The sequence below is a fragment of the Passer montanus genome, unplaced genomic scaffold, assembly GCF_014805655.1.
Source record: "Passer montanus isolate IOZ18808 unplaced genomic scaffold, ASM1480565v1 scaffold118, whole genome shotgun sequence".
NCBI classification, from domain to species: Eukaryota; Metazoa; Chordata; class Aves; order Passeriformes; family Passeridae; genus Passer; species Passer montanus.
In genome coordinates, this window is record NW_024358500.1 from 687075 (window position 1) to 698835 (window position 11761).

Consider the following 11761-nt stretch of genomic DNA (forward strand, 5'->3'; position numbering starts at 1 on the left):
GCACAGAAATTCTAGAGATGCAGTGGATGTAACTCAAACCCCAGCAGTTCAGAGAAGGAAATGAGGCCAGTGTCTTTCATGATAGACCTTGCTTACAAATTGAACTGCACAGCTCATCTCTTACAAGGTAATACAGAAAAACAGCATCTTTACCTCACAGTGTTGGTGTATTTTAATGGAAAGATTGTATTTTAAGGTAAAAAAAAGTATAGTAGACCAGTGGTTTCACCATAAAGTTCCAGAATGAAAGTAAGGGAAAAGAGCATTAGGCAGAAGGGAAGAACATGGATTGGCAGTGTTGTGGTGGGAAAAAGGTGGAGGGTTCTGTGCTGCAGCTGAATCTCTACAGCTAACTAACATGTCCAAGTTTTAAATACCCACAGTGAGTTATCTTTAAGTCTTTGTAGAAAGAGTATCAGAAACAGTATCATCAGTACTGGATGGGTCAGTGACAGAGAGTATTCTAATGAAGACCTCTGACAGCTGTAATACTGCTGTGGAGAGGCAGGGAACATGACATTCTAACAGGGCTTTATTTTACAAAGACTGAGGAGGCTTGAGATTTAGTTTGTTTTCAATCTTTTTCCCTGTTTCTGGGAAATAGGGAGTGGAAGGAACAGAGGAGGGGTTTTCCTCCTTAGGTGCTTTAGTGTGAACAGTGCTGACTAAGCATTGTAATGGTAGAACAGAGTCTCTTTCTTATAAAATCTGCTTGTATGGCTGAATATTGGAGAATGTTTTTGTAAAGAGGCAGTTAAATAGCAATTGTCTCCAAGTGCATTTGCAGGGGCTGCCAATTCCATCCTTGTCAGCTTTACCAGTTTTTGTTATTTCTTTGACTTGAAGAACAAGTAAGTGTTAGCAAAAGCCCCATTGGCCCAGGGGATATGAAAATCTCTGTTGTTTAAATCCTCTACTTTAAATTCCAAGGAAAGTGACATTTCAAGGATGATCCTAATTTTAGTCTTTTCCTGTTCTCCCTTTATGAATTGCAAAAGGTTTTAAAGTGGAAGTGACTAGCAACTACATACAGGCTTTATTCACCGGGTTGTGCCTGTGAAGTTGCAGCACTGGAGTCCCCTGCTGTGAGGTTGTTTTACTCTTGTGCAGCAGTTGTTGGAAGCCTTTGTGTAACCTGGCTGGAGAACCTTGGTGCATTTCTCCCAAAGTCTGCTTCTCTCAGAACACACCACATTCTGCAAGGCCACCAGCACCAGAACTGAATCTGCTCCTGCACTATCCACAGAATCACAGGATGGGTGAAGTTGGTGGGCACCACTGCAAGCCATCTGGTCCAACTCCCTGCTCAAGCAGGGTCAGCCTAGAGCATGTGCCACAGATGGAAGGCCATCTGGTCCAACTCCCTGCTCAGCCTAGAGCATGTGCCACAGATGGAATATGTCTAGTGAAAAAGTCTCCACCCTCTATGGGCAATCCATTCCTCTCCTGGGTCACCCACATAGGAAAGTTCTTCCTAATGTCCAGCTGGGACTCCATGTGCATCAGTTTCTGCTGTTCCCTTGTGTCCCAGTGGCTGGCACCACTAAGCAGAGCCGCAGTTCCCTCTTCTTGCCCTTTTCCCTTTAGACATTTACACATTAATGAGTGCTCTCTTCTCGAGGCTAAACCCCCCCAGCTGCCTCAGCCTTTCTTCTTGAGAGATGCTCTCACCGACCGTCCTCGTGAAATCCAGCACCCTGCCTGCTCGTTTCCTGCAGCCCTTAGAGCAGCCCTTTCCTCTCCCCGCAAGCGGCTCGCTGGCGGTTCCGCGGGCGGGGCCGCGCCGGCCCGGGCGCGCCCTTTCCGCCCGCGCGTGCGGTCAGGCGGCCGCGCAGCCGAGCGCAGGTGGCGCGGCCCGGCGGCGGCTGCTCCGCTCCGCTCCGCTCCGGGATGGAGCTGATCCGCGAGGGCTGGTTCCGCGAGACGTGCCGGCTGTGGCCCGGCCAGGCCATGTCGCTGCAGGTGGAGGAGCTCCTGCACCACCAGCGCTCCCGCTACCAGGAGATCCTCGTCTTCCGCAGGTGCGGGAGGGCCGCCCGGGGCGGTGGGTGGATGGCGGGGCCGGTCCGCGCCGTGCGGTGGGGCCCGGCGGCGCGGAGAGGGGGCGGGGGAGCGCGGCCCCGGCCGGCTCCAACCCCGCTTCCCCGCTCTGCCCAGCACCACCTACGGCAACGTGCTGGTCCTGGACGGCGTGATCCAGTGCACGGAGCGCGACGAGTTCTCCTACCAGGAAATGATCGCCAACCTGCCCCTGTGCAGCCACCCCGACCCGCGCAAGGTGAGTGCTGCCCGCGGTGCCCGCAGCCCCCGCAGGGCTGTGGGCCTGTCCCGGGCCGTGTCCGGGCGGCTCGGGCCCGACCCGCGCCGTTCGCTCCCGGGCTGACAGCCCGTGTCTGCGCTCCTCCCCGCCAGGTGCTGATCATCGGCGGCGGCGACGGCGGCGTGCTGCGGGAGGTGGTCAAGCACCCGACCGTGGAGTCCGTGGTGCAGTGCGAGATCGATGAGGTGCGTCGGGCCGCGGGGCGGGCGGGCTGCCCGGCACGGCGAGCCCGGGGCTGCCGGTGTGCTGCTGGGGGCTGCCGGGGCTCCTGGTGCTGCCGGGGCTGCCGGCGTGACAATGACAGCGCCACCTCTCTTCGCCTTGCGAGCCATCTACGTGGCAGCTGGCTGCCTCTTCTCTGATGTCTTTCACACACACACGCGATCGAGGCCCTTCCAGGCAGACGAGGGCCAAGCACGGGATCTGGAGGAGTGCCCTGGCTTTGTGGAGGTGCTGCTTTTCCCTGTGCTCCGGGCAGAGCAGGGTGGTTGCTTTGCTGAGCGCTCTCTTGCAACCAAAATCGGGAAATAAGCAGCGGGGATTTGCTTCTCTGGTAGATGGGTCAGTTGCTTTAGAAATGGTCATGGTTTTCTGTCTAGCACGACAGAGTTAGGAGGGAGGAAGTCACTACCAATTAGAGCATGTTGAGACTTTGGGTTGTTGATGGTGACTGTTATAAAGTGGGCACCTGCTCAGAACAGCCTGTGGCTGGTGACCTGTCTGCTCACAGAGGCCTCCGAGTGACAGTCACTGTTGGGACGTGGGCTGGGAGCTCTGTCAGACCACTGAAGTTTGCCCTTTTCCCAGTCCTCCTCTCAGCCAGTTTTGTTTTACTTCACTCTGCTTTACTCAGCCTGATATTTTACTTTCTCAGAAAGTTTTGCTCGGAGTAAAGCTATATTTAGAACAGGAAACTGCTGGATGAGGTTGTGTGCTCTGTCTGCCAGCTAAGTAGGCAAATGTCCCTGGTTTTAACAAGTGCTGCTTGACACTAGCATATTTTTTTGGTTTTGCCAGCTGTGAGAAGCTGCTAGTGTTGAGTACAATTGCTGGGCCCAGGGCAGTGGCTGCCTAACAATTTTAGAGAGCAAACTTTATCTTACAGGGGGATTGATATCATGGCTGTAGTGCAGGGATGGGGATATTTCTCATCTTGCATTCAGCAACCTGCTGGCATGGTTTTACTTAAGAAGAAAAATAAATTGATTTAGCTGACATCACCTATGCAAGCGATGTTCTGTAGGAAAAAGGAGCAGAGAGCAGTCTGACCTGTAATTGTATTTGCTCAGTTCCTCAGGGAGCTTTTGAAGCTCCAGGTTTGTGTTGAGTTTGGCATTGACAGAACAGCAGTGTCACTGAGCCCTGAGGCTGTAGGAAAAGGCTGAGAGTGGCATGCTGGCAGCTCCTGTGGATTTCACTGGCGAGTCAGACTGGAGCTGAAGGTGCTGAAGGAAATGAGTCACTGTGCTCTTCTCCCATCACAGCTGCACAGCAGTCTGAGGAGCAGCTTCTTGTAAGCTCTGACCCCCGTGTGCTCTCTGTGTTGCAGGATGTGATCCAGGTATCTAAAAAATACCTCCCAGGGATGGCAGTGGGGTATTCCAGTGCCAAGCTGACATTGCACGTGGGAGATGGTTTTGAGTTCATGAAACAAAATCAAGAAGCCTTTGATGTGATTATCACGGACTCGTCTGACCCCATGGGTAAGAATTCTGGCCATAAAAGGGCACTGTTTTCCACCTTCATACCTCCTTCATTTTTTTTATTCTGCCTACCTCTTGGAAGTTATGCGAGCCCACTGAGGATCCTTTCAAGTGAAGAGACTGTTGCTGATTTGTAGGGAAAAGGAAGGATGGAAACCATGAAATTGTATCAGCAGGCCTTCAAGGCAGCTGTTACATTTATCTCCTCAAAATTCAGCTCCAGCAGCTATTTCTTGTGGCAGAGTTGTTCCCTGAGCCCAGGGGGATGGGGGATGCAGCACCATGCTGGCAAGGGCAGCTTTGCACACAAGCCTGCTGATGAAGCAGTGGCTCACACACTGTTAGTGCAGCCCCTACCCTGAGGATAGCTCTGCTGAGGCTGCTGTATTTCTGAAGGGGAAAACTGAGGTAGAAAAGGACCAAATGTAGATATGGCACCTCATTTTAGGAACCTATCAACAAGTCTGAGTCACCTTCAGTCTTACCCTAATCAACACAGAGAAAGGCATCTCTGAAAGGCAGTTTGGAGCAGGAGTTCTGCTTCAAAAATGCTCGGTGGAGCAAGAGGCAGCTGCTAAGACTCTCTTTAATGGGGGACCTGGGCTTGCTATTTAGCAAAGTTAAAGTCCTGGCTGTTTTGCCCTGCTAGGTGCAGTCTGGGGTTCACCTAGGCTCAAAACTTTTCTTTATTCACCTTTCTCCCAGGTCCTGCAGAAAGTTTGTTCAAAGAATCTTATTACCAGCTGATGAAGACAGCCCTGCGAGAAGATGGGATTCTCTGCTGCCAAGGTGAGGATGCTGTGCCTGGCAGAGGCTGATGCCAGACCTTTACATACCAAGTGTGAGGCACAGAGGGGACTCTTCCTGGGGAGATGTGATGCAGGAGGTGACCCATGTCATCTCCCACGTAAAGCAGTGGTTTTGATCTGTGTCAGCTCATTAATTATTGGACTGGGCTTAGCAAAACTGGCAGAAGGGTCTTGTCTTTGAAACCACACGAGCTGTACAGGTTGAGACTTGGAAGCACTGTTACCTGGCACAGTGCAGAGAAGAGGGGCAGCCCTCAGCTTCCTTACTGACTTTTCCCTGCAGGAGAGTGCCAGTGGCTGCACCTGGATCTCATTAAGGAGATGCGTCAGTTCTGCAAGTCTCTGTTCCCCGTGGTGGAGTACGCCTACTGCACCATCCCCACGTACCCCAGCGGGCAGATCGGCTTCATGCTCTGCAGCAAGAACCCCGTGAGTTCCAGCCACCTCACCTGCCCCTTTCCATTCCCTCCAAGCCTGCCTCGGGCTGTCCCTTGCAGAACTTGGGCTCTGGCACTGAACTCTCCCAGCTGTGGGGCCTCAGGATTCCTGATGGGGCCTGGCTCTGCCAGCCCAGAGCTCCAGAGCTGCAGTGCAGCATTCTGCTCAGTGCTGAATGAAGGGCAGAACTGACTAGTTGCTTTAAAAATTATCATAATTTTCTGTCTAATACAACAGACTTGGAAGGGAGGAAGTCACTACCAATTTCCAGAGCATGTTAAGGTTTTGGCTTATTTGATGGTGACTGTTATAAAGTAGAATCAGCCTGTGACAGGTAATCTGCTCACAGAGGCCTCCAGGTGAGAGTTGGTGTTAGGATGTGGGCTGGTAACTCTGTCAGACCACTGAAGTTTACTCCTTTCCTAGTCTGCTTCAATGTGACTGTCAGATGGGTTTGGGGTGCCAGCATTGCTGCTGCTGCACATGGTTAACCTGGGATGCTGGCAGCATGCCCTGTGCCAAACAGGGATTCTCCTTTGAAGAGCAAAGCCTTGTTTCTTGGATGCTTCATCTGGCACATGGCTCGTGCAGTCTGACCTCATGCACTGACATCTGTGCATGAGTGCTGGTCACAGGAGTTCCAGAGCAGAAACCCCAGCCCTTGGTGCTGGGGCTGTGCAGAGCCTTTGGCCTCACACTAGAACAGAAAGTTATTTGTTTTCCTGTGAGTCATCTCAGCTCTCTGCCATGCATCAGGATGCCTGTCACACAGCCTTTGGCTCCTTGTTCAGATAGTCAAAGCTCCTGACTTTGTTTCTGCAGAACACGAATTTCCGGGAGCCTGTGCAGCAGCTCTCTCAGCAGCAAGTGGAGGAGAGGAGTCTGAAGTACTACAACTCTGACATTCACCGGGCAGCGTTCATTCTGCCAGAGTTTGCACGGAAGGTGAGCCAGGCTGTGCCACAGCACTCCCTCAGGGATCAGATAGGAGGGGGAGTAGGCAGGACTGAGGGTTTCTTGCAGTCCCAAAGGCTTCTGTGGGCAAGTCAGAGCAGGACAGCATTTTGTGTGGCAGAGCAGAGTGTGAGTCAGGGAAGACTGGAGTTCATTTAGGAGCAGTTCTTTGGGCTGGTGTGCTGTGCCTTGATGACAGATCACTCCTACTTCACCTACCAAAGCCAGGTCCAAGAGCCTGCAGAACTGGTGTTTCCCACTGGAAAGCTCCAGAAGTCTCAGATAAAATGTGCTTGATTTCTGGCACAAACAAGAGGGTAAAGAAGGGATGCTCCAGCATAGATCAGTCTTGCTTCTTGAAGGATAGTCTGTATTTCCACATTAGTCCATCATATGCCCACTGGCCTGCACCTGCAGGTTCCAGAAAAAAAATTCCTTAGAGTGTCACAGGGATGAAGGCAAATACCACAAGTGTATTGCAGAGGTGGTGATTGATATTTCTGCTGCAGACTGGGGGAGCTGTGGCAGCTCCATGCTGACAGTTTGTCTGTGGCTCTCTGCAGGCCCTGAGTGATGTGTGAGACCAAGACGCTGCTTCCTTCCTTCAAGCTGGACTCTGAGATCATCAGTGATGTGGCTGGGATCTTCTCAGCAGACTGCAGATTTACTCTCCACTGTGTGGGATTGTTTAACCCTTGGCCAGCCAACATTCCCTCTGATGTGTTAAGGATGATGGGGCACAAGCCAGATAAGACTATTGAAAAGGCCCAGTGACTTTTTGCGTGAGGTCAAAACTGTTCCTTGCAGTGCTGGAAGTGTAAGATGTCTTTTTCCTTTCTCTCTCCCCTGCACCCATTCTAAATTCTCCCATCCCAACCACACCCCACATGCCCCAGCTGATGTGATGTATTTATAACTGACACATATTTCTGTCTGGTGGTCTGGGAACAGCCCAAAGGGTCCCTGACTCAGCCTTAAGCACAGAGAGAGAGAAAGAGAGAGAGAGCTTTGTGCACAGTTAGCTCACTCTCTCCTCGTGGGAGCTCCCTGCTGCTGACACATTTTGACTGGTACCAGGTCTGAGCCTTTGCATCCCACTGCCCTCCTGTGACTCCTGCCCTGCTCTGCAGCACAGCTGGAGAAGTCACAGTGCAAACTGTTGCCATTCACAATAGGTCTCCCTCCAACCCTGATGGAGTAGCAGTATTAAACACCAGCCAGGCATGCTGGCAGCAGTCTTGTGGCTGTTTTTGTTAAGGTTGTTAATTTTTTTTTAATTGGTTAGAAACAGAAGTGCTGAGGTGCCAACAGGCTGCCTGCTGTTCTTACCTCTGCCCTCAGAGAGGTTCCAAAGAATGTTTATCAGTATGGTGATAGGTAATATATATATATGTGTGTGTATATATATGTGTACATATATATACATATATATATATAAAAAGCAAACCTTAGCTCCATTGCCTGATGTTCAGTACTGATGTTGGGGAGTTGGTTGTGCTGACAAACCTCTCATCTCAGTCATGCTGAGATGCCTCAGGCCTGGGTGTTTGCAAGTCCTTAGGAGGCATCATTATTTCCAATGTGCCCCCAGATGCATAAGTTGTTTTTCATTGTACGCTCTAAGATGGATCTGCCTTCACTTCTTTACTTCTGTTCTGAAGATTCTGTACCCCAGCACTGTGGGAATCACCCTCCCAGCACAACCACTGTGCCATTGTCACTCCCTTGCACTCAATTAAACACTTGGCTCTGGTTAAGGTGACATCAGTGTGGGTCAGTGTTCTTTGGAGAGAGAGTGGGGGGAGAACAGAGATCCTGAAGGTTTGCTCTGCTCCAGGTTCTAGTTGGTCTGGCTTCCTCTCTCACTTATCTTTAGGGATGATAAATTATCAACATTAAGCACTAAAGATCCCATTACATATTTTGTAATGTAGTGTAGCTGCCCAATAGCTCCTCCAGCTTCTGTCATCCTCTGTGCTGCAGGCTCAGTCCCTGCTATCCAACTATTCTGCAGTCCAACTGCTGCCTCTGTTGGAGTTTTCCAAGTGGTTTTCCAGCTGCCCATCTCCCTGCTGCTATCAGGTAGCTCCTGTCAGTCCTGGCCCCACTGAGCTGCACCCTCTATTCCTCTGCAGGAATTGGAGGTGGCTCTGAGGGCTGAGCCACTGAGCTCCAGCTGAGCAGGCTGGGCACTAGGTGGCATCAGGAGAAGACAAAAATGCTCCTGAGAGACTTTTCAGCTTGGTAAGAGAACTGGAAGAAGCAGACTTCAGCAAGATTGGGATTGAGCTTTGCCATAATAGTGACCCTACAAACAGGGTAGGTGGTCCAGCCACTATGTGCCCACAGCAAAGGGTTTGTGGGGTCAGGACTCTCCTGCTTTCTTCTGTGATGAGACTTAGCAGCACTTCCTTCCCAGTGTCTCCTTCTGTCACCAGCACTGGTGCAGTTTCTTTGTGGTCAAAGGGTTTGCAAAGCATTGCTGGGTGCAGAGCTGAGTCTAGGTCTCTGTATTCTTGTGTTGAGAAAATAACACCTATTTTTCTCTTAATTGTCTGGGTGACTGTCTTCTTTATCACACAAATAGTTTTGGTTAATGAGGAATTTTCAGTGCTCAACTCCTGTGTTTTTATAAGGAACAGACCAGTAACAGAGCCTGGTTCTAGCTCCTGCTGTTTAAATTCCTGTGGGACCTGAACCCCACTTAGCCCTTCATCCCTGACAGAAATTAGCTCTGGCACTTCCCCTAAAATGGCAATCAGGACCAGGACTATAGTCCAGGAAGGCCTCAGAGCAGCAGCCAACTAATAACAAGTTCAAGCCTTTCACCCACCCTTGGTGAGTACAACAATGCCCAGGAGGGAAAGAGCTTCCTCAAACCTGTTGTTGGACTCCTCACAGCTAATTATTCCTGCTGGTTCTTTGAGCTTTCTCCAGATAGGTGAGTTCAGTGAGTGGCCAGTGATGAGAACAGAAGACAAGACTGTTTCCCATCCAAAGTCACACATACTCTGTCCACAAGGCCCTAGATAGATAGATATATATATAGTTTCTGTCCACAAGGCCCTATAATGTATATATATAGATATGTAGTGTCTGTCCACAAGGCATATATATATATTTATGGTTTCTGGGTGATTCCAAGTGACTGTACCCCACAGACAGCTCCAAACACTTCGGTGTTTCCAGAGATCAATGCCTGAGTCAAGCACTCGAATACAGCAGGAGAGGGAGCAGGGGCTTGTGCAGCTGCAGCTGATTCCACCCGAGCAGCTCTGAGACTCAGGACTTAAAAACCATCCCTGTGCTGGGCACTGCCACAGGTCCGTGTGCCCTCGGAGCTGCTGGGGTGGTGTTTGGCACCTGCAGGGCAGTTGTGTCTGCAGATGGGCCATCCCTCCCACAAATTCGTGTCTGGGCTGTGATGCTGCAGGATGTGGTGGCCAAGGGATGCTGGGGCTTGAAGAAATTTGGAAATTTGGGTGATGATCAACAGGGGGAAACTGTGGGGTCTCGTGCAGAGCGCTGACCACTCTTGCAGTGTCTCTGGGTGGGCAGCTAAAAGACTAAACTTTTTCAGAGTTTCAGCTGCCTTTTGCCTAAGGCCAGTTAAGCAAGACTGTTCATCAGCAAAGAGTCACAAAGGTGGTGTTTGCCTAGACATGCTGCAGGAGTACAGGAACAGGGATAGGCTTTGTCCCAGGCAACATAAAATGTAAAGTCAGTCAGAGCAGGTGGAGACAAGCAAGGGAAGGGAGCCTTTAGCACATCACAGCCCATGGGATGGGCTTCAGCACATCAGTGCTTGAGTGGGTTGGCACCTTCTGCACTGTGTCAAACTGCTCTGAGCTTTACTCATTGAACTAACTCAATTTTTAGAAGCTTGGAAGAGTTTCAAAAAATTGAGAGAAACCTCTTGCCTGTATCTCTTGAGCCCCTTCAGTCAGTTGAGTGTCATATTCACCCAGAGCTGATGTTGTTGAGGCCTGGCTGAGTTATTGATGGAGCTTGGCTGGAGCAAGAGGCTGCTGAAGAATGACATTCATCAGAACAGCAGTCTCAGTAAGCAAGCAGCCAAAAAAGTATTAAAAAGTGCCACCAGGTTCAGGTAGAGGAAAGTTCCCTTGTTAAAATGGTGGGGGAAGAAGAGGGAAAAGTGTGGACAACATGAAACAACAGCTCAGGTCTAGCAGAAGAGCCAGACAAAATACTGCTAAAAAGTAAGATGAGAAATCACACCAAGTTAAATACCAAGAAGTCTGGGGAATGCCCTTTCCTAGTCATGTGTTGGATGGAGTTTTCTGCTTTTAAAATATGCAAAAGATGGGGATCAGGAGCCAGGGAATTGCAGTTACAGTACAGTGATGTGTGAAGCAGATAAAGATGGAAGTATTATCACAAATGTCTGTCAGCTCAGGCCTTTCAAGGACACCAGCTCCATGGCTAATGAGGCTTGGAGTGCTAAAGGCTGCTGAAAAAAGCTCTACAAGGAGCCTCTCCATGGTACTTAAGGGCTGCTGCAGCAACCCACAGCCAGGCATCTCCAGCAAGGAGTTTACTAAGCAAAGTTAATTGTGTGTTAAGAAGAGGATGATGTTTATGATGCCCCTGCATGTGTTTGCCTCCTCAAGCTACAGGAGAGGAATAACCAGGACCCCACACTGTCTGCAGTTCCTGATTAAGGCTCTCCCAGCCAAGCAGTGCCTCCTCTAGTGCTCACAGGCCCATGGTAACACCCTTGTGAGGTCTCGGAATTCCCAAAAGGTGTAATGCAGAAGCAATTCCTCAGGTAATCCAAATGGTAAAGGAATGTTTTATCCAACTCCTGTCCAGCCAATCTTGCCACCAATGGGATAAATGTGGTGTAACAGGTCATGAGTGCAGGCAGTAGGCAACAACCCCATGTGCACAGCCTGAAATGCCTCCTGCTTGGAGCCAGGAAAATGTTTCAGTGGAAAACACCTATTTTTATACAGAAATGTTTCACTGGGAGTGGTTATTTTTGAGGAAGATTTTTGTTGGAATAATTGAAACATTTTACTGCATGCAGTCAAATAACAGAAGGCTTTGAGCATAGAAGGGAAGCTTTTTGCTTGCCCTCCCCTCATCCTCCTGCAGTCCCTTTGGGGCTGTGACAGGCTTGTAGTCATGCATGCTGAGAGAGCAGCATCCCTATGGGCCTTCCTCCCCTCCTCAAACCCAGACATCCTCATCCTCCTCCTCCTCCTGGCCTGTTGAATGACCTGCAGTTTCCAGCCTGTGAATGCATTGGTTTCCCTTTCTGGGAAGCAGCATGACTATGGGCCTTCCTCCCCTCCTCAAACCGAGACATCCTCCTCCTCCTCCTCCTCCTCCTGGCCTGTTGAATGACCTGCAGTTTCCAGCCTGTGAATGCATTGGTTTCCCTTTCTGGGAAGCTCACAACTATCAGCTAACTGTTGTTTTATTTATTGCATTCACCTTTGTAACCTGAGGGCAGAGAGCAAGGGCTCCGTGACAGGAAGGTATTTTAACTCTTCCTTTTGGGAACCAGAAAC

General features: G+C 50.3%; 1 protein-coding gene across 1 annotated transcript; it reads left to right on the forward strand.

Moving 5' to 3' along the window:
• The first annotated feature begins 1797 nt into the window (after positions 1-1797).
• SRM (spermidine synthase) lies at positions 1798-7986 on the forward strand. Its single transcript, XM_039697542.1, has 8 exons — positions 1798-2021; positions 2158-2278; positions 2413-2505; positions 3870-4023; positions 4729-4812; positions 5116-5261; positions 6093-6215; positions 6788-7986. The coding sequence occupies exons 1-8, from the start codon at positions 1891-1893 to the stop codon at positions 6803-6805; spliced, it is 870 nt and encodes a 289-aa protein (XP_039553476.1). The 5' UTR covers positions 1798-1890; the 3' UTR covers positions 6806-7986.
• Positions 7987-11761: the final 3775 nt, after the last annotated feature.